We start from the raw sequence: 23935 nt of genomic DNA on the forward strand, positions 1-23935 counted from the left end.
GTATAAATGAATAAGACCCTGATGGTGAGCTCTTGAGGATATGAAAGGCAAAAAAGCACTACGGAGGGACTTTTGTTCCCCTGTGGCCCTGCATATATGAGGAGGTGATGAGTAATTCTACATTTTTGTCAACTTTACCGTTTAAAACTCCAAGTGAGGAAAACCCTTCAAACTGATAGGCTTGGTTGGGGCTTGGTGAAGGTGGGCTATTAGTGACAAAGATGTGAAGTTTCTTTATCAAAAATACATGTATGTCCAAGAAGTTCTCTGTAGATAAAAACTAACTAGAAAAAGAGTTTGTCAGAGAGGAGAAGTAGTTTTGCTAATATATTTTTGATCATTTGCAAAGCCCATGGAAGTGTGTGGCAAGAGGATTGTGGTGTCTTAGGATATTCACAGAGGTCTGAAACAAGGAAAACATACTTCTGTTGAAAGCACCATTCCAACATATTGTTATTAGCAGTCCCTGGACTAACGGGTAGTGAATGGGTACTGTGTCCATCACCGCAGCGAACCGCAATTGTCTCATTGACAGCAAGCCCAGCAAGGAATCACTTGGAATATTAATTTTCGTGGCCTTTCGCAATCACACGAAGCTTGGCTCCCTGCGCTTGCCGTAACGCGGCCTCTACCATTGCCTTCCGGCGGCGGGGGGGGATTTGGCAGCAGCGGAAGAAGGAGACCGGAGGGTGTGTGTTGGGGAAAGCCGGAGGCAGAGGAGGACGATTGTTTTGCGGATCCCGTGATCGGCCCGTCCTTCTCCCCTTTCCCCCCTCCCTACCGCCCCTGTCCCGCCGGGCAGCGGTGGCGGCCTTGGACTTCGCTGTCTTTCCTCGCGGAGACAGGTGAGTGTCGGCGCGCGGGCTCCCCGGGTTTCGCTCCCCACCCCCCGCGTCTCCGGGGCCGGTGGCGGCGGCCGGCCGGGGAGGCGGCCTCGGCGCACAGTAATGGCAGCGCTGTGAACAGGGGAACGCGAGCTGACAGCCGCCGCCGCCTCCGCCCACCTTCCTCGCCGGGGCTTCGTCTTTCAGTCCTTCGGGCTGCCTCCCCCTCCCCCTGTCCCCTGCCCCTTGCCCTGCTTCTGCAGAAGGTAACCCCGCTGAGGGTCGGGGAGCCGGGCTGCAGGCGCCGGGAAACTTCCCTTCCCGGTTAATGGGTGGCGGGGCTGGGGCGGAGGAGAGGAGTTGGGGGCGACGAGGTGTGGGGAGAGGGATATAACGGGGAGGTCCGGTAAGATGGTATCCTGTAAGTGACCTCGGCTCCCGAGAGCGCTGACCCCTAAGCCCTGCCACCCCCTGGACTGGATCCCGGGCCTCCCCAACCCGATCTTGGCCGCCTCTCCCGCGGCCCCATTTTCCTCCGAAGGAGGGAAGGTGAGAGTGCGTGTACTCTTCTAAATATCTACGTGCTCACACGAATACACAACTCTGTGTGTTTGTGTGTGTGTGTGGGGGGGTGTATCTCATGCATCCTTACCACGAGTGTTTTCACTTTTGTTTCTGCAGACTGCAAAGATTGATAGCTTTGGGGAGGAGTATCCTACGTGCATGCTAGCTAGACCTCTTGTCTCAACACTTAGGGTCTGGTGAAATAAGATCCTCACACGCTTTCTAGCACTTGCTTATCCTCTAGGGAGTCTGGACCATTCCCTACCATTACGTGCAAGCAAATAAAACATCTGTGAATTGCAGACTGTTATTAATGTTAAGCCCACATCTTTGCCCCATGGATTAATATAAACAGTTGAAGGCCAGTACCCTGGGCGTTTAAATTTTGAAGATAAGATGAAAAATATTAACATTCGCTATAGATTGTGACTGTTCAACGTAAACGTCTTTGAACTAGATCTGGCCCAAGACTACCTTCGTAGTAAAGTATGAGAAATAATCACTTTGATCTGATTGACAACTGACTACATAATAATCGCTTAAAAACATTCAAAATACTGTTGCCTACCCTTTAGAATCTTACATCCCTTTTCAAGACAAACACATGAACAAATTAGCTATACTTTGCTTCTTTTGCCCGTATACAGTATCTGGAAGATGCTTCCAAAAGAATCACGTGAGGTAACAGAAGTACACAATTTTTTTGTTTTGAGATGGAGTTTTGCTCTTGTCGCCCAGGCTGGAGTGCAGTGGTGCGATCTTGGCTCACTGCAACCCCCGCCTCCCAGGTTCAAGCAATTCCTCTGCCTTAGCCTTCCATGTAGCTGGAATTACTGGCATGTGCTACCACGCCCGGCTAATTTTGTATTTTTAGTGGAGATGGGGGGGTCTCACCATGTTGGCCAGGCTGGTCTCGAACTCCTGACCTCAGGTGATCCCCCTGCTTAGGCCTCCCAAAGCGCTGGGATTACAGGCCTGAGCTACAGCGCCCAGCCCACAGTATTTTGAATTACTTGTTTTTTTCAGTTGCTGTTTATGATTGGGGGAGTATTTCTACAATGTGCATGCACATAGCGTGGGAAAAATTCCTTTTCAATTGCCTTTTGAGTATTTGGATGTTCTCCTGCATCTAAAGTACTCTTCATTCTCCATCCTTTCTGGTGGCTTTAAATGTTGTATAATTGTGAAGATTATCCATGTCTTTTACCATCACCAGTTTGTCACTAGATTAAATGTTATGGACCTTCTTTAAAGTTGTTTTTGTGTTGTCTGTCAGTTGACAAATATTTATTAAGTACCTGGTTTCTTTGTCAAGCAGTGCTGCAGGCATTAAAGATACAAGGGTAAACAAGACACATTACATTTCTTTTTTTTTTGAGATGGAGTCTCGCTCTGTCACCAGGCTGAAGTGCAGTGGCGCCATCTCGGCTCACTGCAACCTCTACCTCCCAGGTTCAAGCAATTCTCCTGCCTCAGCCTCCTGAGTAGCTGGCACTACAGGTGCATGCCACCACGCCCAGCTAATTTTTGTATTTTTAGTAGAGACTGGGTTTCAACCTGTTGGCCAGGATGGTCTTGATCTCTTGACCTCGTGATCCACCCTCCTCAGCCTCCCAGAGTGCTGGGATTACAGGCGTGAGCCACCATGCCTGGCCGACCCATTAAATTTCTATCCTCTTGGAGTGTCAATTCTGGCTTGGGATGGAGAGACAGACAGTAAATAAGAAGTAATCTCAGAGAATAAGTGCTGTGTGGGAAATAAGGTAAGGAGTTGTGGTAGTAATTGGGGGATTACTTCAGATACTGTGACCGGAAAAGACCTTCCTGAGGTAAAGTTTGAAATTCTGAGGGAAAAGTTTTCCTGTTTTAGGGAGGAGCAAATGGAAAAACCCTGAGATGTTATCAAACTTGGATCCGACAAACTGAAATTGGCTTAAGGTGGACCCTTATAGAGATTAAAGGTGGGTCCTAGCCAGGGGCTGGATCATGTTGGCTTTTGTTCTTATGATACATTAAAAGGCTTTTGGAACTCTTCTAAACTGGGAGTGATAAGGTCTGATTGAGAATCAGACTCGATTGGAGAAGAGGAGAGACGCAAGGAGACCAGTGAGGAGAGCAGTGGCTGTGGAGGGTTAAGGTACAAGTGAAAGGTTTTGAGATTTATTTTGGAGTTGAAGATACTTATTGAAATTGTCATGTTTTAGATGAGCATGCAGTTGGGACAGGGGTCACTCCCGGGTTTTTGGCTTCTGCTGAAGGATGATGATGCTGTGTACTGAGATGAAGAAGAGGGTGGGGGAAGCAGGCTGTTGGATGGGATGGAGTTGGGTTGGACATGTTAAGTTGGATCTCGTTGTTCAAGTGGAGGTGAGAAGTAGGCGATTGGAAATAAGTGTGGAACTTAGTGAGAGGTTGAGGAGTGATTCACTCATTCAACAAGGGCTTCTCAAGCACCAGCGTTAAACCAGATGCATGGATATAGTAGTTTAAAAATGTCTGGCTTCATGGAACTTAACTTCTAGTGAAGAGAGAAAGATGGATATGGAGAGTCCTCAGCGTTTACTTATTGGTATACTAATGTTTTTAACAAAAACTATATTCACGTGGCTCAAAATTTAAAATGTTAGTCTGGGCAACATGGTGAGACCACATGTCTACAAAAAATAATTAAAAATAAATTTTCCAGGCGTGGTGGCACATACCTGTAGTATCCACTATTGGGAAACTGAGGTCGGATGCCCAGGTTGGAAGTGGCAGTGATCTATGATTGCACCACGGCACTCCAGCCTGAGTGACAGAGTGAGACCCATTATATATGTTTGTTTATAATATATATATGTTTGTTTAATATATATATGTTTGTTTTAAACAGACAGAAAACCAAAATATACAACTGTTAATAGGGAATAGAATGAAAATCTCTCTCCACTTCTTGTACCCTTGTCATCCAGCTTTCCTTGGAGCCAAAAATTGTTAGCTGTTTCTTAGATATCCTTGGAAAAAAATATTTGTGGACATATAAGCAAATATTGTCCCCACTTTGCAGAAATGGTAGTACACTTGCTTTGACATTTGTATTTTTTAGAGTGTTAAATAGTACTTAAGTTACAAAATAGGATGAGAACACAGAGAATGTAGAAAGAAGAGGAGAAAACTGAAGTACTGCAGTATATTCTGATTTGGTCCCTGCCCTTGTTAAGTTCATTTTATTTATTTATTTATTTATTTTGAGATGGAGTCTTGCTCTGTCACCTAGGCTGGAGTTTGAATTTTTAGTAGAGATGGGGCTTCACCATGTTGGCCAGGCTGGTCTCGTTAAGTTTTTGACCTACAGGTGTGGAGTTGTTTAAAAAGCTGTTTCCGGCCAGGTATGGTGGCTCAGGCCTGTAATCCCAGCACTTTGGGGGGTTGAGGTGGATGGATCACTTGAGCCCAGCAGCTTGAGACCAAGTTGGGCAACATGGCGAACCCTGTCTGTATAAAAAATATAGAAAGTAGCCAGGTGTGGTGGTGCATGCCTGTAGTCTGAGCTACTAGGGAGGTTGAGGTGGGAGGATTACTTGAACCCAGGAGGTGGAGCTGCAGTGAGCCACTGTACTCCAGCCTGGGTGTCAGAGCAAAGAGGGACTCATTGTGTTACCCAGGCTGGTCTCAAACTCCTGGGCTCAAACAATTCTCCCACCTCAGCCTCCGTAAGTGTTAGGATTACAGGTGTGATCCACTGTGCCCGGCCTTATTTCTTTTTTTATTTGAGACGGAGTCGCTCAGGCTGGACTGCAGGGACTCAGTCTCAGCTCACTGCAGCCTCCGCCTCCCGAGTAGCTGGGACTACAGGCGCCCTCCACCACTCCCAGCTAATTTTTGTATTTTTAGTAAAGACGAGGTTTTACTATGTTGGCCAGGCTGCTTGTTTCTTTATTTTTATCTTTTTGAACTTTCATTTTAGATGCAGGAGGTACACACGTCGGTTTGTTAGCTGGGTATATTGTGTGATGCTGAGGTTTAGGATACAGTGATCCCGTCCCTCAGATGCCGAACATAGTACCCAACCGATTTTCCACCCTTACGCCTTTCCTCCCTCAATGCAAAAAGCTGTTTCTTTTTGTGAGACTTTACAAAAGTTTGCACTGTTTCTTTTGTGTTCTACCTTATCTGCCTGTTCTTTGTGTATTCTGGAAAAATGTCTGGCTGTGATTGAAAGCAGTGTTTCATATGCACTATCAGGTTTGTTTTTTTTTTTTTGAGATGGAGTCTCGCTCTGTCTCCGCCTCCCTGGTTCACACCATTCTCCTGCCTCAGCCTCCCGAGTAGCTGGTACTACAGGCACCCATCACCATGCCTGGCTAATTTTTTGTCACCATGCCCGGCTAATTTAGTAGAGACGGAGTTTCACCACATTAGCCAGGATGGTCTCTGTCTCCTGACCTCGTGATCTGCCCACCTCAGCCTCCCAAAGTGCTGGAATTACAGGCGTGAGCCACCGTGCCTGGCCCAATCAGTTATTTTTATTTTTATTTATTTATTTATTTTTGAGACAGAGTCTCGCTCTGTCACCCAGGCTGGAGTGCAGTGGCGCGATCTCAGCTCACTGCAAGCTCTGCCTTCCAGGTTCACGCCATTCTCCTGCCTCAGCCTCCCACGTAGCTGGAACTACAGGCACCTGCCACCGTGCCTGGCTGATTTTTTGTATTTTTTTAGTAGAGACGGGGTTTCACCGTGTTAGGATGGTCTCAATTTCCTGACCTTGTGATCTGCCTGCCTCAGCCTCCCAGAGTACTGGGATTACAGGTGTGAGCCACCGCGCCCAGCCAGTTATTTTTATTATTTTTTGAGACAGAGTCTTACACTGTCGTCTGGGCTGGGGTGTAGTGGCGCAGTCTCGGCTTACTGCATTCTCCGCCTCCGAGGTTCAAGCGATTCTCCTGCCTCAGCTTCCTAAGTAACTGGGATTACAGGCTGCCCAGCTAATTTTTTTGTATTTTTAGTAGAGATGGGGTTTCACCATGTTGGCCAGGCTGGTCTTGAACTCCTGACCTCATGATTCACTTGCCTCAGTTTACCAAAGTGCTGGGATTAACAAGTGTAAGCCACCACGCCCATCCTACTCTTAGTTATTTTTAAGTAAATTGATGACAGGATCAGCCCTAGAATCTTAATATTAGGAAGACTTGTGACTGGCTCATGTTAAATCTTGGAAGAACAAGCAGTGATTTGGAATGTTGTGAGATTTATAACAAGTTATTGATCTATGAGATGTATGACTGAACCCTCTCTCAGTAATCAGTTAATCACAGTATCTATTCAGAGTAATTTGGCTCTGTGCCTGGGTTTGAATCTTAACAGTAATGTATCTGTCATATTGCAGTTAGCATAATCTTTGGGTTACCTTTAAGAATGTATAGATTTCTATGTCAGTACTTTATATTTGGCTTTTCATTGGGAAAGGCTTATTGGAGACAATTCCTTTGGTTCTTAAAAGTTTTGAGACAATAGTATGTTAGGTTAAGATTGTGGTGTTGAATCTGTAGAAACTTTTGGGATGTCTTGAACCCTGTTGATTTTTCTTTTGGAGGAGGAGAGGTGGGGTATTTTCTTTTGCTTTAAGGTGGGGTATTGTCTTGTTTGGTTGTTTGTTTGAGACAGAGTTTCACTCTTGTCACCCAAGCTGTAGTGCAGTGGCCCCATCTCAGCTCAGTGCAGCCTCTGCCTCCTGGGTTCAAGTGATTCTCCTGCCTCAGCCTCCCAAGTAGCTGGGATTACAGGTGTCTGCCCCCACGCCTGACTAATTTTTGTATTTTTAGTAGAGATAGGGTTTTGCCATGTTGGCCAGGCTGGTCTTGAACTCCTGACCTCAAGAGATCCGCCCTCTTCGGCCTTCCAAAAGTGCTGTGATTACAGGCGTGAGCCACTACGCCTGGCCTCTTTTATATAGTTTAACATTATAAATAATATTAGTTATATCTATTAATTCAGTGACTTAGTCTTTTTCTATTGTAGGTTGCTTTTCAAATAATGAAACGTGGATTTACCATATGTAAATTTTAAAAAATATCTTAGCCTTGTTTTAATTCAGTTGAAGGAGAGAAAGTACAGATTATACTCCAGGCTGGTTTTGAACTTCTTGGCTCAAGGAGTCCTCCTGTCTTGGTCTCCCAAAGTGTTGGGATTACAACAGGCATGAGTCACTGTGACCTGCCTATGTTTTATAATCTAATCCTATCAGTATTTTCTTGCTCTGATTTGTTCTATTTTTGACCTTTAGTTTAGCTTATGTCCTTTCGACATGCCCCTACCCTCATTTTGTGGGGGGAAAGCACCTTCTGTTTTCTGGCATCATAAATGTTCTAGGTTCAACTTGTATTTTTCCTGCTTCAGCCTTGGAATCAATCACTTTTCCAGGGAGGAGCTCTGGTTCCTTTTATTGGAGAATAATATTTAGAAACCAATATCTGAGTTCTATGTGTGCTCATTGCCACCATGGTGTCATTGCTCCTAGGCCCTTCTCAGTGAACAGAGCTAGAAATATATGTATATTCATCCATGCATACACAAACATCTATGTGTATATCCTTTTATCTGCATGTATATGTGTGTTTGTGTATTCAAAACCATGAGTTTGTAAATGATGCCTTTGACTACAGTTCATTACCACAGGATTAATGCTTGCCTTGCCCCTTTATTTATAATTGCTGTTTTCTGACGGTGGGAAATAGAAGATAACTTTCTTTTTTCTCTTTCTTTTTTTTTTTGAGATGGAGTCCAGCATAGGCTGGAGTGCAGTGGCTCGATCTTGGCTCACTGCAACCTTTGCCTCCTGGGTTCAAGCAATTCACCTGCCTCCACACCTGGCTAATTTTTGTATTTTTAGTAGATACGGGATTTCACCATGTTGGCCAGGCTGGTCTCGAACTCCTGACCTCAAGTGATCTGCCTGCCTTGGCCTCTCAAACTGCTGGGATTACAAGCATGAAGCACTGCTCTCAGCCAAAGATACCTGTCTAATAGTCATAGTAATTATGTAAGTAGTGTATGGTTACCAAAATAATGAATAATGTGACATCAAGAGAAAGATCCCCAAGTAGTCCTGAGCCTTCAGAAAAATTTTATCTCAAAATATTTCTCTTTTATTTGATAATAGTCTGTCTGAACCAAAAATAATATTTTGTCATCATAGTTCCAAGTATTGTTTTGATTAGAATGCATCCATTTAAAAATTTTTAGAGAGCATTTTGCAGTGAGATTCAGATACTTCTCTGACATCAGAACTTTGTACCTGTGATCTAGTTTTTAAGCACTTAAAACATGCATAACATAAAATTTACCAATTTAACCTTCATTAAGTGTATAGTTTAGTGGTGTTAATTGCATTTACAGTGTCATTATGACCCTCACCACCATTTCCAAAACCACCATTTCCAAAACTTTTTCGTTACTAGACAGAAACTGTGCAACCATGAAGCAGTAGCTCCCCATTTCCCTTTCCCCCAGCATCTGATAACATCTCATCTTCTTTGTGAATTTGCCCACATATATACTTTTGTTTAAGTAGGACCATATTTTTCACTTTGTGTCTGGTGTATTTGACTTAGCATAATGTCTTCAGGGTTAATCCTTGTCATAGCATGTATCTGAACTTTTTATTTTGAGAGACAAGGTCTGGCTCTGTTGCCCAGGCTGGAGTGCAGTGGTGTGATCATAACTCACTGCAGGCAAATTTTTTTTTTTTTTTTTTTTTCAGTCAAGATGATGTCTTGCTGTGTTCCCAGGCAGGTCTTGAACTCCTGAGCTCAAGTGATCCTCCCATGCTGGCCTCCCAAAATGCTGGGGTTACAATCTTGAGCCGCCTCACTGGCTCTGTTTGGGATTATAAACAGGAGGTGTCAAGAAAGTTGCTAGAGGGATAATTGATATGCATCTGCCATAACTGTATCCCATTTAATTATTCTTCTGTGCCTTCATCTTCTATAGCAGTGTCAGGACATAGGTTTTAATGTATTATATAGAAGCCAGCAAATACAGTAGATTGTAGTGGTGCGGTCACATCCTGGGCTCAAGCGATCCTCCCATCCCAACCTTCCTCGTTGCTGGGACTACAGGTGCATGCCACCACACCTGTCTAATCTGTTTGTATTTTGTAGAGGCGGGGTTCACCATGTTGCTCGGGTTGGCTGCGAACCCCTGGGCTCAAGCAGTCTGCCTGTCTTGGCCTCACAAAGTGCTAGGATTATAGGTATGGGCCACTGCACACAGCCAAAAAATGTGTTCTCAGTGTTTCGATAATTTGTGTAAAGGCTGGTTGGTTTTAACTTTGTCTAGTATTCATACAAAATGGGCTTGCTTGTCATGAGGGACTCAGAAATTCAAATTCTCTAACTTACCCAAGATCGGGGATACATATATGAGAATAGTTTTTAAAAAAATGTCAGTTGGTTTCTTAAATTCATTGACTAGATTATTGAACAAAAAGTGAGAAAGCAAGTGAAAATGGCATTAAACTTCAAGCTGATAAGAGCGATGTGAAAACTTAAAGTACAGACTATGCAGGCTTATATGGAAGTCTAAAGTTCATTGCGGAGAGGGGTCTTTTATTCTGGTGCAGTGGGTTTATTTTTGGAAGCAGGTAGCTGCTTTTTTGAGACAAGATCTTGAACTTTTGGCCCAGGCTAGAGTGCGGTGGTGCCATTGTAGCTTACTGTAACCTTGAACTCTCCCTGTGCTCAAGCCAAGCTCCCACCTTAGCCTCCTGAGTAGCTGGGACTCCCTGCGGGCATGTGTAACCAGAGGGCCTAACTACTGTAATTTTATTTTTTGTAAAGACCAGGTCTCTCAGACCTCTCGCCAGGTCTGTTCACTCTTTTTCCAACTCATTTCTTTTTTAAAAAAACATACTACTGGCCAGGCGTGGTGGCTCACACCTGTAATCCCAGCACTCTGGGAGGCCAAGGCGGGTGGATCACGAGGTCAGAAGTTTGAGACCAGCCTGATCAACATGGTGTAACACCATCTCTACTAAAAAAAAAATACAAAAATTAGCTGGGCGTGGTGGCACACGCCTGTAATCCCAGGTACTTAGGAGGCTGAGGCGGGAAAATGGCGCAAACCCGGGAGGCGGAGATTGCAGTGAGCCGAGATTGCGCCACGGCACTCCAGCCTGGGCGACAGAGCGAGACTCTGTCTCAAAAAAAAAAAAAAAAAAAAAAAAAAAAGTACTACTAGAAATTCTAGGCTGGGTGCAGTGGCACACGCCTGTAATCCTAGCACTTTGGGAGGCCAAGGCTGGTGGAAGCTTGAGGTCAGGAGTTCAAGACCAGCCTGGGCAGCATAGTGAAACCCCATCTCTACAAATACAAAAAGGTAGCTCAGTGCAGTGGGTGTGCCTGTAGTCCCAGTTGCTCAGGAGGCTGAGGCAGGAGGATCACTTGAGCCCAGGAGGTCAAGGCTGCAGTGAGCCAGGATCGTACCACTGCACTGGGCGACAGAACAAGACCCTGTCTCAAAAATAAATAAACAAATAAATAAATAAAAGTAGGAATTCTAAAGCAGGAGAGTCATGATGGAAATGACGTTTGTGGAGTACTTAGAGCTCTGTGGGTCAAACCTTACTGCAACAAAAAACATTGCACCCTTAACCTCCAAGTAAGAAAGGGAATTCTTAGTTATATCCAATGGCTTGCTCATTTGATACAGCAGGATGAAAATGTTTAGATGCATTCTTGGAGCTTATTTTAATATTAAATGATGGCAACATATTTGGTCAGTGTGCACCATTGGGAGCTTTGGGTCCACCTATGGAAATGGAAAATAATGCCAAGTTAATATGGTATTCCACCTGCCTGCCTCCCTTATTCGCAGTTTTGTTTTCTGCATTTTAGTTACCCATGGTCAGTGGGGTCTGAAAATACTACATGGAAAGTTTCATAAATAATTCATAATTAAATTCTGTACTGTCCTCAGTAGTGTGATGAAATCTTGCACTGTCCTGCAAAGACATGAATCATCCCTTTGTCCAGCATCTCTACGCTGTCGATGCCTCCTGCCATTATTCACTTAGTAGCTGTCTTGATTATCAGATAGACTGTTGCAGTTTTGCAGTACTTGTGTTCAGGTCACCCTGATTTTACTTAATAAGGGCCCCCAAAGTACAGGAGTAGTGATCCTAGCAATATGGATACACCAGAGAGGCTTCTGCCATAGAGTGCTTCCTTTACGTGAAAAGTTGAATGTTCTCAATAAGGAAAGAAAAAAATAATAGGCTGAGGTTGCTAAGACCTACTGTAAACAGGTCTAGTAAGAATTTTTTTCTGTCTTCACAATTATGAAAGAAAAGAAATTGTAAAGAAAGACAAATTCTTACTAGTTTTACTGTCAAACCTCAAACTGTAAAAGTGATAGTTACATTGTGTAATAAGTGCTTAGTTAATTTGGAAAAGGCATTACACTGGTGGGTGGAAGACATGAGCAGAGACAAGTTCCACTTGATGGCAACATACTGCGCCAGAAAGCATTGAGCCTATTTGAAGACTCAGCAAGGTATCCCCAGAAACGAATGACACTAAGCCATTTACTCTAAGTCAGGGACGGTAATACATATTCAAGAATACAGAAGGTTAGCAGTGAGTAGCCTAATGCCGACCTTCTGATGCTTGTGTCACTCACCTTACTTCATCTCATTACATAGGCATTGTATTTTTTTCACGCCTTCACAAGAAGGGCAAGTACAGCACAGTGAGATATTATGAGAGACCATACTCATGTAACTTTTATTATAGCATATTGTTATAATTGTTATATCTTATTGCTAGTTATTGTTAATCTCTTACTATGCTTGATTTATATATTAAACTTCATCATAGGTATGTATGTATGTATATGGAAAAACATAGTTTCAGGCATCCCTGGAGATCTTGAAATTTATCCCCTTGGATAAGGCAGGGGACTACTGTAAGGCTCTTTATTGGATCTTAAGTATTTTCTCATTTTGTGCATTTAGAAGGAAATCTGCTCTAAGCCTGTTGAGTGGCTTTTAAAAACTAATTGTGGTGTCTTAACTATCTGAAGTCAGTTTAGAGCACTCTATTGTATCTTACTGGTAATTTTTGGATGCCAGATTTTTATTGCTGCTAATGATCAATACTGAAATAAATCATCATTCAGGAGTTTTATTCACTATAAAGAGAATCAAAATAGTAAGAGGTTAGCCATTTACATATTGATAATTATACTTTTAGAAGGTAAGTAAAATACGAAACACCAAAATCAATCTTTTGAGAGACTAACTTTTACCTGCTGAAATTATCTAAATTGTTTATTTTTGCTCCAGCAAGTGAGTTCACAGGAACAAATCTCTTTATATGAAAAAAGTCGGGCTGGGTGCAGTGGCTGACGCCTGTAATCCCAGCACTTTGAGAGGCTGAGGCAGGGGGATCACCTGAGGTTGGGAGTTTGAGACCAGCCTGACCAACATGGAGAAACCCCATCTCTAGGGAAAAAAAAAATACAAAATTTCCCCGGTGTGGTGGCGCATGCCTGTAATCCCAGCTACTCAGGAGGCTGAGGCAGGAGAATTGCTTGAACCTGGGAGGTGGAGGTTGCAGTGAGCCGAGATTGCACTCCAGCAGCCTGGGCAACAAGACCGAAACTCCATCTCAAAAAAAAAAAAAAATTCATCTGATCTTAAAAATATATATATTTTTTTATTTCTGCTATTAGTAATTTAAATTTTTGGGAGGTGGACATTTTTGTCAGGCTATGTTAACATATCATGTTTAGGGACAGTACCATGTGTTTTGTGAGCTCTCCTACAACTTTGGAAACCTAAAACTCACAGGAAAGTTAAGATTCTCAGAAGGGAAGAAGGTTAGTAACACCTTTCAGTTAGTAAGAAATGATGTGCTTTCTCCCCTAAATTTATGAAAATATTAACGATGTTTATGAGTAGGATTTTTAAATTCCTTTATTATGGAAAATTGTAAACACATACCAACAAAAGAATACTGTAATAAATCCCCATGTCCCTGTTATTCATCCTTGACAGTTATCAACTCATAAGCAAGCTGTTTAATTGTGAAGCAGATTTCAGAGAGCATATCATTACATCTGTAAATATGTATTTTTAATATTATTTTTATTTCTTTTCCTTTCTTTCTTTTTTTTTGTTTTTTTTTTTTTTTGAGACGGAGTGTCACTCTTGTTGCCCAGGCTGGAGTGCAATGGCGCGATCTTGGCTCACCACAACCTCTACCTCCCAGGTTCAAGCGATTCTTCTGTCTCAGCCTCCTGAGTAGCTGGGATTACAGGCATGCACCACTACACCCGGCTAATTTTGTATTTTTAGTAGAGACAGGGTTTCTCCATGTTGGTCAGGCTGGTCTCGAACTGCTGACCTCAGGTAATGCGCCCACTTTGGCCTCCCAAAGTGCTGGGATTACAGGTGTCAGCCACCACATCTGGCCTGATTTTTATTTCTTTTTACTTTATTATTATTATTATTATTTTGAGACGGGATCTTGCTCTGTTGCCCAAGATGGAGTGCAGTGGCATGATCTCGGCTCACTACAACCTCCACCTCTCAGGTTCAAGCGATTCTCCTCCTCAGCCTCCTGAGTAGCTGGGATTATAGGCAGCCACCGCCACACCCAGCTAATTTTGTTTTTGTTTTTGTTTTTGAGACGGAGTCTTGCTCTGTCGCCCAGGCTGGAATACAGTGGCACGATCTCGGCTCACTGCAAGCTCCGCCTCCTGGGTTTCTGCCATTCTCCTGCCTCAGCCTCTGGAGTAGCTGGGACTACAGGCCCCCACAACCGCACCCGGCTAATTTTTTTGTATTTTTAGTAGAGACGGGGTTTCACCATGTCGGCCAGCGGGTCTCGAACTCCTGACCTCAAGTGATCCATCGACCTTGGCCTCCTGAAGTGTTGGGCTTACAGGCATGAGCCACTGCGTCTGGCCCCAAATATACTCTTAAGAGAAAAAGGCAGATATATAACAATGTGAATAGTATACCATTTATGTAAAACAGATGAAAAAAAGACCATGTTTGTATTATGTAAAAGGGAATAACAAATCACGTATATGTGTAAAATACACCCAGGAACATATAACATTGCCTCTGGCGATGGGAGGTGGCAGCCAGGTCGTACACGGGAGTGGTGGGAGAGAGACTGAGATTTCAGAATTTTATACTAAACGACCATGTGGATGTATTGATACTTATTTCCACCTCATCCCCATTAAATTGCTCTAAAATTTTTGGTAGGATTTTTATAATTCATTTTTAAATGTATAGCAGCTTTATTGAGATATACATCACATGCCATTCAATTTACCTATTTGAAATATACAATTCAGTGGTTTTTAGTATATTCGCAGAGTTTTGCAACTGTCATCACAGTCAACTTTAGAGCATTTTCATCACCCTGTTGGCAGTCATTTCCCATTTTCCCCCCAAGTTCCCTAGGCAACCACTCGTCTACTTTCTGTCTTTATAGATTTGCCTATTCTTGATACTCCATATAAATAGAATCATACATTATGTGGCTATTTTGTGGCCCTCTTCATTCACTTAGTAGAATGTTTTTGAGAGTCATCCATATGATAGTGTGTATCAGTACTTCATTTCCTTGTATTGCCAAATAATAATTTATTGTATGGATATATTGCATTTGATTTAACCATTTATCAGTTGATAGACACTTGAGCTATTTCAAGGTCCTTTATGAGTAATACTGCAGTGAACATTTGTGTACCAGTTTTTATGTGAATATGTTGTATTTCTCTTGGGAGTTTTATTTCTCTTTATACTTTCGGAGTGGAATTGCTGGGTCATGTGGTAACTGTGTTTTATAATTCACTTTTGTAATTATTACTGACAATCATGCATATTTAGAAATTATGCTGTGAGGAAATCAAATCTACAAGTGTTTTCAAATGTAACAAAAATGTTGCAAATATATTAACGTTGACATGTGTTTTCTGGAAACAGGTAATTAAATAGAAATTTTTATTTTGCAGTTTTTTAAAATGTGGAGCGTGTGTGTGTGTGTGTGTGTGTGTGTTGTGTGTGTGTTTTAGGGCCCATAAGTGGCCCTAGCCAATGTACCTGTGTGCCTAAAACCCCATTGTTGGAAGAGTGGAACTCACAAGAAAGCTAAAGGGGACTGTGGTGATTTCAGGAGATTTGGATTTTTGCAGTTACTTGATGGGACACAATCTGAGTGTTCATGGGAATCTTGTTAAGGCACAGGAATGAAGAACAAGACTGATTTATGAGTTGTTTGACAGCTTGGGAGGTAGAAGTAGTGTGACTGTGGTCCTCTTTCTTCTTTGCTGGGTCTCTTTCACATCCTTATGTAAACTTTCCCTAAATGTTATTACTAAGCAATTTCAAGGAAACAAAGAAACTTAATTTTCCTAGTTATGTGAGCTTTCTGCTGGGGAAGCAGAGAATCTGATAGACTGTCTCAGCATACTTCCTGCTATTGGTTTGTCAGTTTTCAGTGGTTTTCAAGGGCTGGTGCTTCTCACACCTTGGCTTCCAGATTTTCTGTCCATCCAAGCATGGATTATAACTGTGTATTTTCCTATAGTACCAGAAATCTATCAATCTCAACAGATAAGTCAGTGTCAGTCTGATTCCATAAAGCCGAAAAAGTCTCTGCGACTGTTAAACTGATTTACAAGCAGTATGTATAAAATAATTCCATTTTATAAAAGGAGAAAGTGAACGTGAGGGGAGCATTGCCAGCTTTTTGATATGCAGTTACAGAATTGTCCCCACTCTCAGAAACACTCAGGTAATTACCGTTCAGAGTGATGAAGTGCTCTGATAGAGGAAAGTATGGAGTTCTCAGGTAATACCTATGCTAGGACACCTTACCTAGCTTAAATGGTCCAAGAAAGTTTCTTAAAAGCAGATGTAGGCCAGGCACAATGGCTCACACCTATAATCCCAACACTTTGGGAGGTCAAGGCGGGCGGATCACTTGAGTCTCAGGAGTTCAAGACCAGCCTGGCCAACATGGTGAAACCCTGTCTCTATTAAAAATACGAAAATTAGGGTGTGATGGCTCACACCTGTAATCCCAGCTCCTTGAGAGGCTGAGGCAGGAGAATTACTTGAACGCGGGAGGCGGAGGTTGCAGTGCACTCCAGCCTTGGTGACAGTGGAAGACTCTTTCTCAGGAACAAAAACAACAAAAAGCTAATGGACCAAGTCCCAAGACTGTCAGTGGGAGTTAGGTGGAATGGGTGGAGGGGGCAGCTAAGGAAAAGAAGAGCACTTCAGGTAGAGAAAATAGGAAGGGTAAAGGCAAGTGTATGAATCAGGCTGATGGTCTCTAAGCAGAGAGAAGTTCCTGGATTATGATGTCACGGTAGGGAGTACCAGGAGGAGAGGAAGCTTGGGTGCCATGTTGCAGTTAAGCCTAAACTGAATACTGTCTATAGAAGGAAACAACAAACTTCGTACTTGATGTACAAAGTAACATGGCCAACTTTTTGGCTTAGGTAGGTTATTTTTGTGTCTTTGATAAGGGCAAGGTCTGAGATTCTGATCTTGAAGTCAAGAACTTTGTTTTTGTCCACTGTATCCTCAGAGCTTGGAATGGTGCCTGGCAAGGAGTAAGTATTCATCAAGTATGTTAGTGAGGCAGCATGGTTGCACACAGCAGCCAAGAGCACCGGCTGCGGCGCGGGTCTGAATCCTGATGCCACCATTACATAGCTTTGTGACCTTAAGCAAATTTCTGAATCACCTGTGACTCAGATTTCTTATTCAGAAAATGGGGAGAACACGACAGGCACGGTGGCTCATGCCTGTAACCCTAGCACTTTGGGAGGCCAGGGCGGGTGGATCACTTGAGGTCAGGAGTTTGAGACCAGCCTGGTCAACATGGTGAAACGCTGTCTCTACTAAAAATAAAAAATTAGCCGGGCATAGTGGTGGATGCCTGTAATCTCAGCTACTTGGGAGGCTGAGGCAGGGGAATCACTTGAACCTGGGAAGCAGAGATTGCAGTGAGCTCAGATTGCACCATTGCATTCCAGCCCAGGCTGACATCAGCGAGACTCTGTCTCCAAAAAAAAAAGAAAAGAAAATGGGGAGAACAGTGGGACCTACCTGTCAGAATGTTGGAAGGATTAAATGAGTTTGCACAGGGTACTTAGACTAGTGCTTGGCTCACAGTATACACAATGTAAATATTAACAGCTGTTACTCTTTCTGCTGAGGGCCTGATCTGGAACGTTTGTGGGGCTACACAGGTATGGATGGATTCAGGAAATACTCATATGCACAGTTGATGATAGGATGTGGTAAACGAGAAAGAGAAGGAGGCATGGTTAATTCCCTTATATAGAGCTTAGGAAACTCAGTAAGTTCTCCCACCACCTCCTCTCCCACCTTCCCAACTTTGCACAGTAAAATCACTGCTAATCTGTTCTAGATAGTTCAGGAATGAGTTGAAGGCCAGGAGGTGGAGGCTTTGGTATGTTGAGGAAAGAGGATGTGATTACACATGGCTTACCCTCTTTTGGATATTTGGCTTTTCTCTGATCTTTTTCATTCTTTTCCATGGAGTCTATTCCTGAACTGTCTTCTCAGCTGGAAACGCAGAAGGGCCTCTCCCAGGCTGTGGCTGGCGTTGTGGCCGCCATCCTCCCCACTCCCTTTGCTTGTTCTCTTTATGCATCATTCCCTCCTCCCATTCTCTGCCTCCCCTTTCCCCCATGGTGGAGGACAAGAGAAAAGATGTTTCATCCTTTTTTGGCCTTGGCTACAGACTAGGTTGGTGCCTCACAATCCTGCTAATAAGGGGAGACTTGAGGGAGGTTGTTAAAACATTTGCCAGAAAAATGTTCCTTAGAGCAATTAAATTTAACTTACAAAATTTCTCTTTTAATTCTGATCATCTGATGTGATATTGAGAAAGATTTAGAATCTAGCTTGAACCAAGTTTCTGTAATCTTGGCACCCTTTTGTTCCAGAAACCAGCTAATTCCTAAATGCAGTTTGTCTGTGAGGCAGGAGTCTTTGAACTCCCTTAAAAGCTCCTTCAGGGCTCACGCCTGTAATCCCAGCATTTTGGGAGGCCGAGGCGGGCGGATCCCTAGGTCAGGAGATCGAGTCCATCCTGGCTAACACGGTGAAACCCCTGTCTCTACTAAAATTACAAAAAATTAGCCAGGTGTGGTGGCAGGTGCCTGTAGTCCCAGCTACTCGGGAGGCTGAGGCAGGAGAATCACCTGAACCTGGGAGGTGGAGGTTGCAGTGAGCCGAGATTGTGCCACAGCACTCCAGCCCGGGCAACGGAGTGAGACTTTGTCTCAAAAAAAAAAAAAAAAAGCCCGTTAGGTTCACTGGAGCCAGGGGTTCCATGCTAGATCCGTGCTTTTCATTAGACCTGGGAGGTAGATATCCCAAGAATCTGGAAAGGAGCCTTAAGCTCTCCACTACAAACCTGACATTTCTTTGGAATCTTTTTTTTAATCTTAAAAGGTCATGGGAATTTTATATTCTACTCCATAATTCATCCCTGTTTGGTTTAATATAAATGTAAATTTCTTCCCTAATCTTATACCAAAACTGATGCTCCAGGAAGGTAAAACCTTTCATTTTCTTGTGTCTTCTCACAAGGATTCCCTTGCATGCTACCTCATTCCCCACTTTCAGGAGTGCAGACCACAAGGATTTGGGGCCAAAACCTTTTCGGTTGAATGTCCTACATTATTTCCCATGATGGAAGTTAGCTTGTTAAGTGGGTCCCCATTTCTTTCCCTCGAGATAAATGAGGACTATAACTCTTTGAAATTATACCCTTGATCATAAATAATTTGTACTAGAAGCTTTCCATTTCCTAGAGTTTGTAATGAATGTAAATAGTCTATGAAATTTCTTGTCTGGATAGTCATGAAAAGATGGTAGCTTTCTCACTCCTTGCATATATCATGCTATTTAATTATGTAGCTCTTCAAAAACAAATAACTAAGCTTATGGAATTAATGCTAACATTGTTATTGTTTTTAATTGACAGATTTCAACACTACACTTGCACAATGTCTTTGAAACCAAGAGTAGTTGATTTTGATGAAACATGGAACAAACTTTTGACGACAATAAAAGCTGTGGTCATGTTGGAATACGTCGAAAGAGCAACATGGAATGACCGCTTCTCGTATCCTTTTAATGGCAGCTTGATCAATGTTCTAGAATTGATAAACTTGTTGAAAAGTGAGAAGATGTTCAGTGTTATGAAAGAACTTTCCTATGTAACTATTTTCTAATATATTATTATCTACATTTCCAAGTTCATCACCTCTTTTATGGCAATCAGTATTTGATAACCTTTCATTCAACAAATATTTATTGAGTACTTAGTATCTGTCAAGGACTACTTTAGGCTTTGGGAATACAGTTGGTGAACAAAAAAAATACCTTTCTATTATAAAAATAGAAACAGACACTAAGCAGGTTAAAAAAAATCTAATGTCATTGCTTTTAAGAAGAGGTCGTGATAAATGAAAGCAGGATAAGGACGTGGGGGAGGCTTGGAGTACCTGTATGTGTGCTGCTCTTTTAGAATGGGTGGCCAAGGAATGCCTCCGTGAGGATGGTGACATTAGAGCAGAGACTGGAATGCAGCGAGGGAGCAAGCCATGTGATTTTGGGGGGAAGAGTGCGCTTGGTGGAGAGTGAACAGCAAGTTCAGTGACTGGGGTGGAAGCGTGTTTTTTTTTTGTTTTGTTTTGTTTTTTTTTTGGAGACGGAGTCTCACTCTGTCGCCCAGGCTGGAGTGCAGTGGCGCAGTCTTGGCTTACTGCAAGCTCTACCTCCCAGGTTCACACCATTCTCCTGCCTCAGCCTCCTGAGTAGCTGGGACTACAGGTGCCCACTACCATGCCCGGCTAATTTTTTTCGTGTTTTTAGTAGAGACGGGGTTTCACCATGTTAGCCAGGATGGTCTCGATCTCCTGACCTCATGATCTGCCTGCCTCGGCCTCCTAGCTTGCTGGGATTACAGGCATGAGCCACCGCGCCCAGCTGGAAGCCTGTTTTTCATTAGATTGCCTGCATTTGTGAATTGAGAGCTTTATGTAACAATGCAGATTGGTGATTTCTCTAGGATACCCTGAAGCCTGGTTCCCTGCGTTCCTCCATGACAGTGATCTGCTAGACCTAACTAGTGCTGCCCTCTCTAGTAATCTTCTGGGGCTACAGAAGGGCTGCCCTCATTATATGGGGCATACATTCTTTTTTTTTTTTTTTTTTTTTTTGAGATGGAGTCTCGCTTTACCGCCCGGCTGGAGTGCAGTGGCCGGATCTCAGCTCACTTGCAAGCTCTGCCTCCCGGGTTCACGCCATTCTCCTGCCTCAGCCTCCTGGGTAGCTGGGACTACAGGCGCCCGCCATCTCGCCCGGCTAATTTTTTTGTATTTTTTAGTGGAGACGGGGTTTCACTGTGTTAGCCAGGATGGTCTCGACCTCCTGACCTCGTGATCCGCCCGCCTCGGCCTCCCAAAGTGCTGGGATTACAGGCTTAAGCCACCGTGCCCGGCCGGGGCATACATTCTTTAGAAAAGCTCTGATATCATAAGATAGTGGTTCAGCTTGTTCTCAATGTCTAATTCAGTTGTTAATATTAAGCTGAATGTGGATGCAAGAACAGTAAAGTTCTTTAGACCAACAGAAAACCATTTAATTCCTTACAACTCCAGTAGGCAGTAAGGGAAGATTGTTAAGCCAACTGTGTTCTGGGCACTGAAGACATGTAAAAGGGTGATGACATTTCGGAAGGCTTCACAGTTTGCAAAGATCTTTTATATTTTTTATGCTATTTGATATCTCAAACAAGTCCATCAGATCAGTGGTGCAAAAATAATTACTTGACTGTAACAGATGAGGAAACTGATGTCAGAGGTAAGGGACTTACTTGTCCAGGGTCACATAGGTAGTAATTGATGGAGCACAGACTTGAATGTAGTATCTTAAACATCCAATTTCCCATGCTTTCTAGTATATCTAGAGGATAACCAATGCAGATTCTGCCTTTGAATTAGATAGCTGATCTTTCTGTGGAACCTTATGGATTGGGACAAGAATCTTAATAAAAGTTGAAAAAGTGTTGCTACTTGTATGTTAGTGAGATTGGTCTAGGCATGTTCTTAGGTGCTTTGAAGGATATTTTAACTAAAGGAGCAGAGAGGGAAGAGGAGTTGGTTATAGATGCCTACAAGACGAGCAAGAGGAGGGAAAATGAACAGGAGGTAAAGAAAAAATAATTAAAATGTGTTCCTCATTGTTGTACAGAATTGACAATTTCTTGGTTTTTAAGTGGTTTTGAAATAGATTACTTCCCTGGAAAGTGACCCCTTCAGTCACTGTTATTTCTCTGATGTTATTTGTTTGGTCCATCTAATATGGTTTATTTATTTATTTTTTTTTATTTTTTAATCTTTACTTTTTAGAGACAGGGTCACACTCTGTCACCCAGGCTGGAGTACAGTAGTGTGACCATAGCTCACTGTAGCCTCAACCTCCTAGGCTCAAGAGATCCTTCCACCTCAGCCTCCTGAGTAGCTGGGACTACAGGCATGTACCACCACACCTAGATGATTTTGTTAATTTTTTTGTAGAGATGAGGTCTCACTATGTTGCCCAGGCTGGTCTTGAGCTCCTGGGCTCAATCACTTCTCCTACCTTGGCCTCCCAAAGTACTAGGATTACAGGTGTGAGCCACCTTGCCCAGCTGGTGGCTGGGCCAGTTATTCTTCACTTGATTCTGAATATTCTTTTCCCCCAAAATAAAAAAAAAAATCTGCAAAAATAATGATTAAAGAGTATAGACTGGGCACGGTGGCTCACGCCTTTAATTCTGACACTTTGATAGGCCGAGGTGGGTGGATCACGAGGTCAAGAGTTTGAGACCAGCCTGACCAACATGGCAAAACCCCGTCTCTACTAAAAATAAAAAAATTAGCCGGGCGTGGTTGTGGGTGCCTGTAATCCCAGCTACTCGGGAGACTGAAGCAGGAGAATTGTTTCAACCCTGGGAGGCAGAGGTTGCAGTGAGCCAAGATTGGGCCTGCACTCTAGCCTGGGCAACAAGAGCAAAACTCCATTTCAAAAATAAATAAAAGGCTATGTTACTGATTGTTATAAGGTAAAATTCCATTATTTTCCCTGTTATTTTGCCCAAGAATATAAAGTTCACTTCTGACCCTGAATATCTTAAGTAGAAATTTTAAGGGCCATACAATGTAAATATTTTGAAAAGGAAAAAACAGGTCCCCCCACATTGTTTCAAATATGCATTATTATTTGAACTTTTAGCATGCATTTGTGGGGAGTGTGGATATATATATAACACAAATATGGACAAGTTCATAAAATACACTGTTGCACAAATAATTATAATACAAGCAATTATGTTATCAATAGAACATTGAACAACAGAACATTGTCAACATTCAGTATGACCCCCCCGAGACACCGTGACCCTCTAAGTTCACAATCCCACCCGTTTCCGTGGGAGCTAACTACTATCTTGATTTTTGTGCCTGTTATTTTTGTGGTTCTTTTTTTTTTATTAGACATAATGCAGTGATCTCAGCTCATTACAGCCTCTACCTCCCAGGTTGAAGTGATTCTCATACCTCAGCCTCCTGAGTAGCTGGGATTAAAAGTGCCCACCACCATGCCTGGCTAATTTTTGTATTTTTGGTAGAAAGGGGGTTTTGCCATTTTGGCCAAGCTAGTCTCGAACCCCGGGCTCATGTGATCCAGGCACCTTGGCACTTCCGAAGTGCTGAGATTACAGGTGTGAGACATGGCGCCCAGCCTTTTGTGGTTCTTAAATGGTGAATTCTTTGATTCTTGGACTTTATATAAATAGAATAAATAATAATGGTGAATCTTTTTTTTTTTTTTTTTTTGTGGCAGGGTCTCTGTTGCCCAGGTTGGAGTGCAGTGGTATGATCTTGGCTCGCTGCAGCCTCCAACTCCTGGGTTTAAGTGATGCTCATGCCTCATCCTCCTGAGTAGCTGGGATTACAGGTACGTGCCACCATGCCTGGCTAATTTTTGTATTTTTGGTACAGGCAGGGTTTCACCATGTTGGCCAAGCTGGTCTTGAACTCTTGATCTTAAGTGATCCCCCCCTGCCTCGGCCTCCTAAAGTTCTGGGATTACAGGTATGAGCCACTATGACCAGCCAATGGTGAATTCTTTGATTTTTGGACTATGTATAAATAGGCTGTACCTGGCCCTGTTCTGGTTTACTTTTACTCAAGGTTTTCTCTCTCTTAGTAGCTGTTAGGACAGATTTCCAGACTCCAGCAGCATAATGTAGACATTTTCCTACTTGAGGAGAAGTAGCATCTAAAAGGTTATAGTAAGTCCAAAGTGATTGTTAGGGGAGACTTAATATTGCCTTCCCTCAACATATTTCTTCCAGGTAGGAAAATGAGTTCATCCTCCCATTTAAACCCAGGCATACTGTTGTCTTCATTTGTTTTTTGTTTGTTTGTTTTTTTGTTTTTTTCTGAGACAGAGT

General features: G+C 42.9%; 1 protein-coding gene across 7 annotated transcripts in view; it reads left to right on the forward strand.

Moving 5' to 3' along the window:
* LOC117082978 (cullin-2-like) overlaps positions 1 to 23935 on the forward strand; it is a 69234-nt gene that overhangs the window by 8495 nt on the left and 36804 nt on the right. Inside the window, exons 1-2 of one of the 7 annotated variants that reach the window (XM_033210273.1) lie at positions 639 to 845; positions 19418 to 19558. In XM_033210273.1, the coding sequence (XP_033066164.1) occupies positions 19440 to 19558 (119 nt within the window). In that variant the 5' untranslated portion in view covers positions 639 to 845; positions 19418 to 19439. The other 6 variants (XM_033210355.1, XM_033210435.1, XM_033210575.1 and 3 more) reach the window with 6 other exon arrangements.

Source organism: Trachypithecus francoisi, unplaced genomic scaffold (assembly GCF_009764315.1).
Source record: "Trachypithecus francoisi isolate TF-2019V2 unplaced genomic scaffold, Tfra_2.0 Contig00025, whole genome shotgun sequence".
NCBI lineage: Eukaryota > Metazoa > Chordata > Mammalia > Primates > Cercopithecidae > Trachypithecus > Trachypithecus francoisi.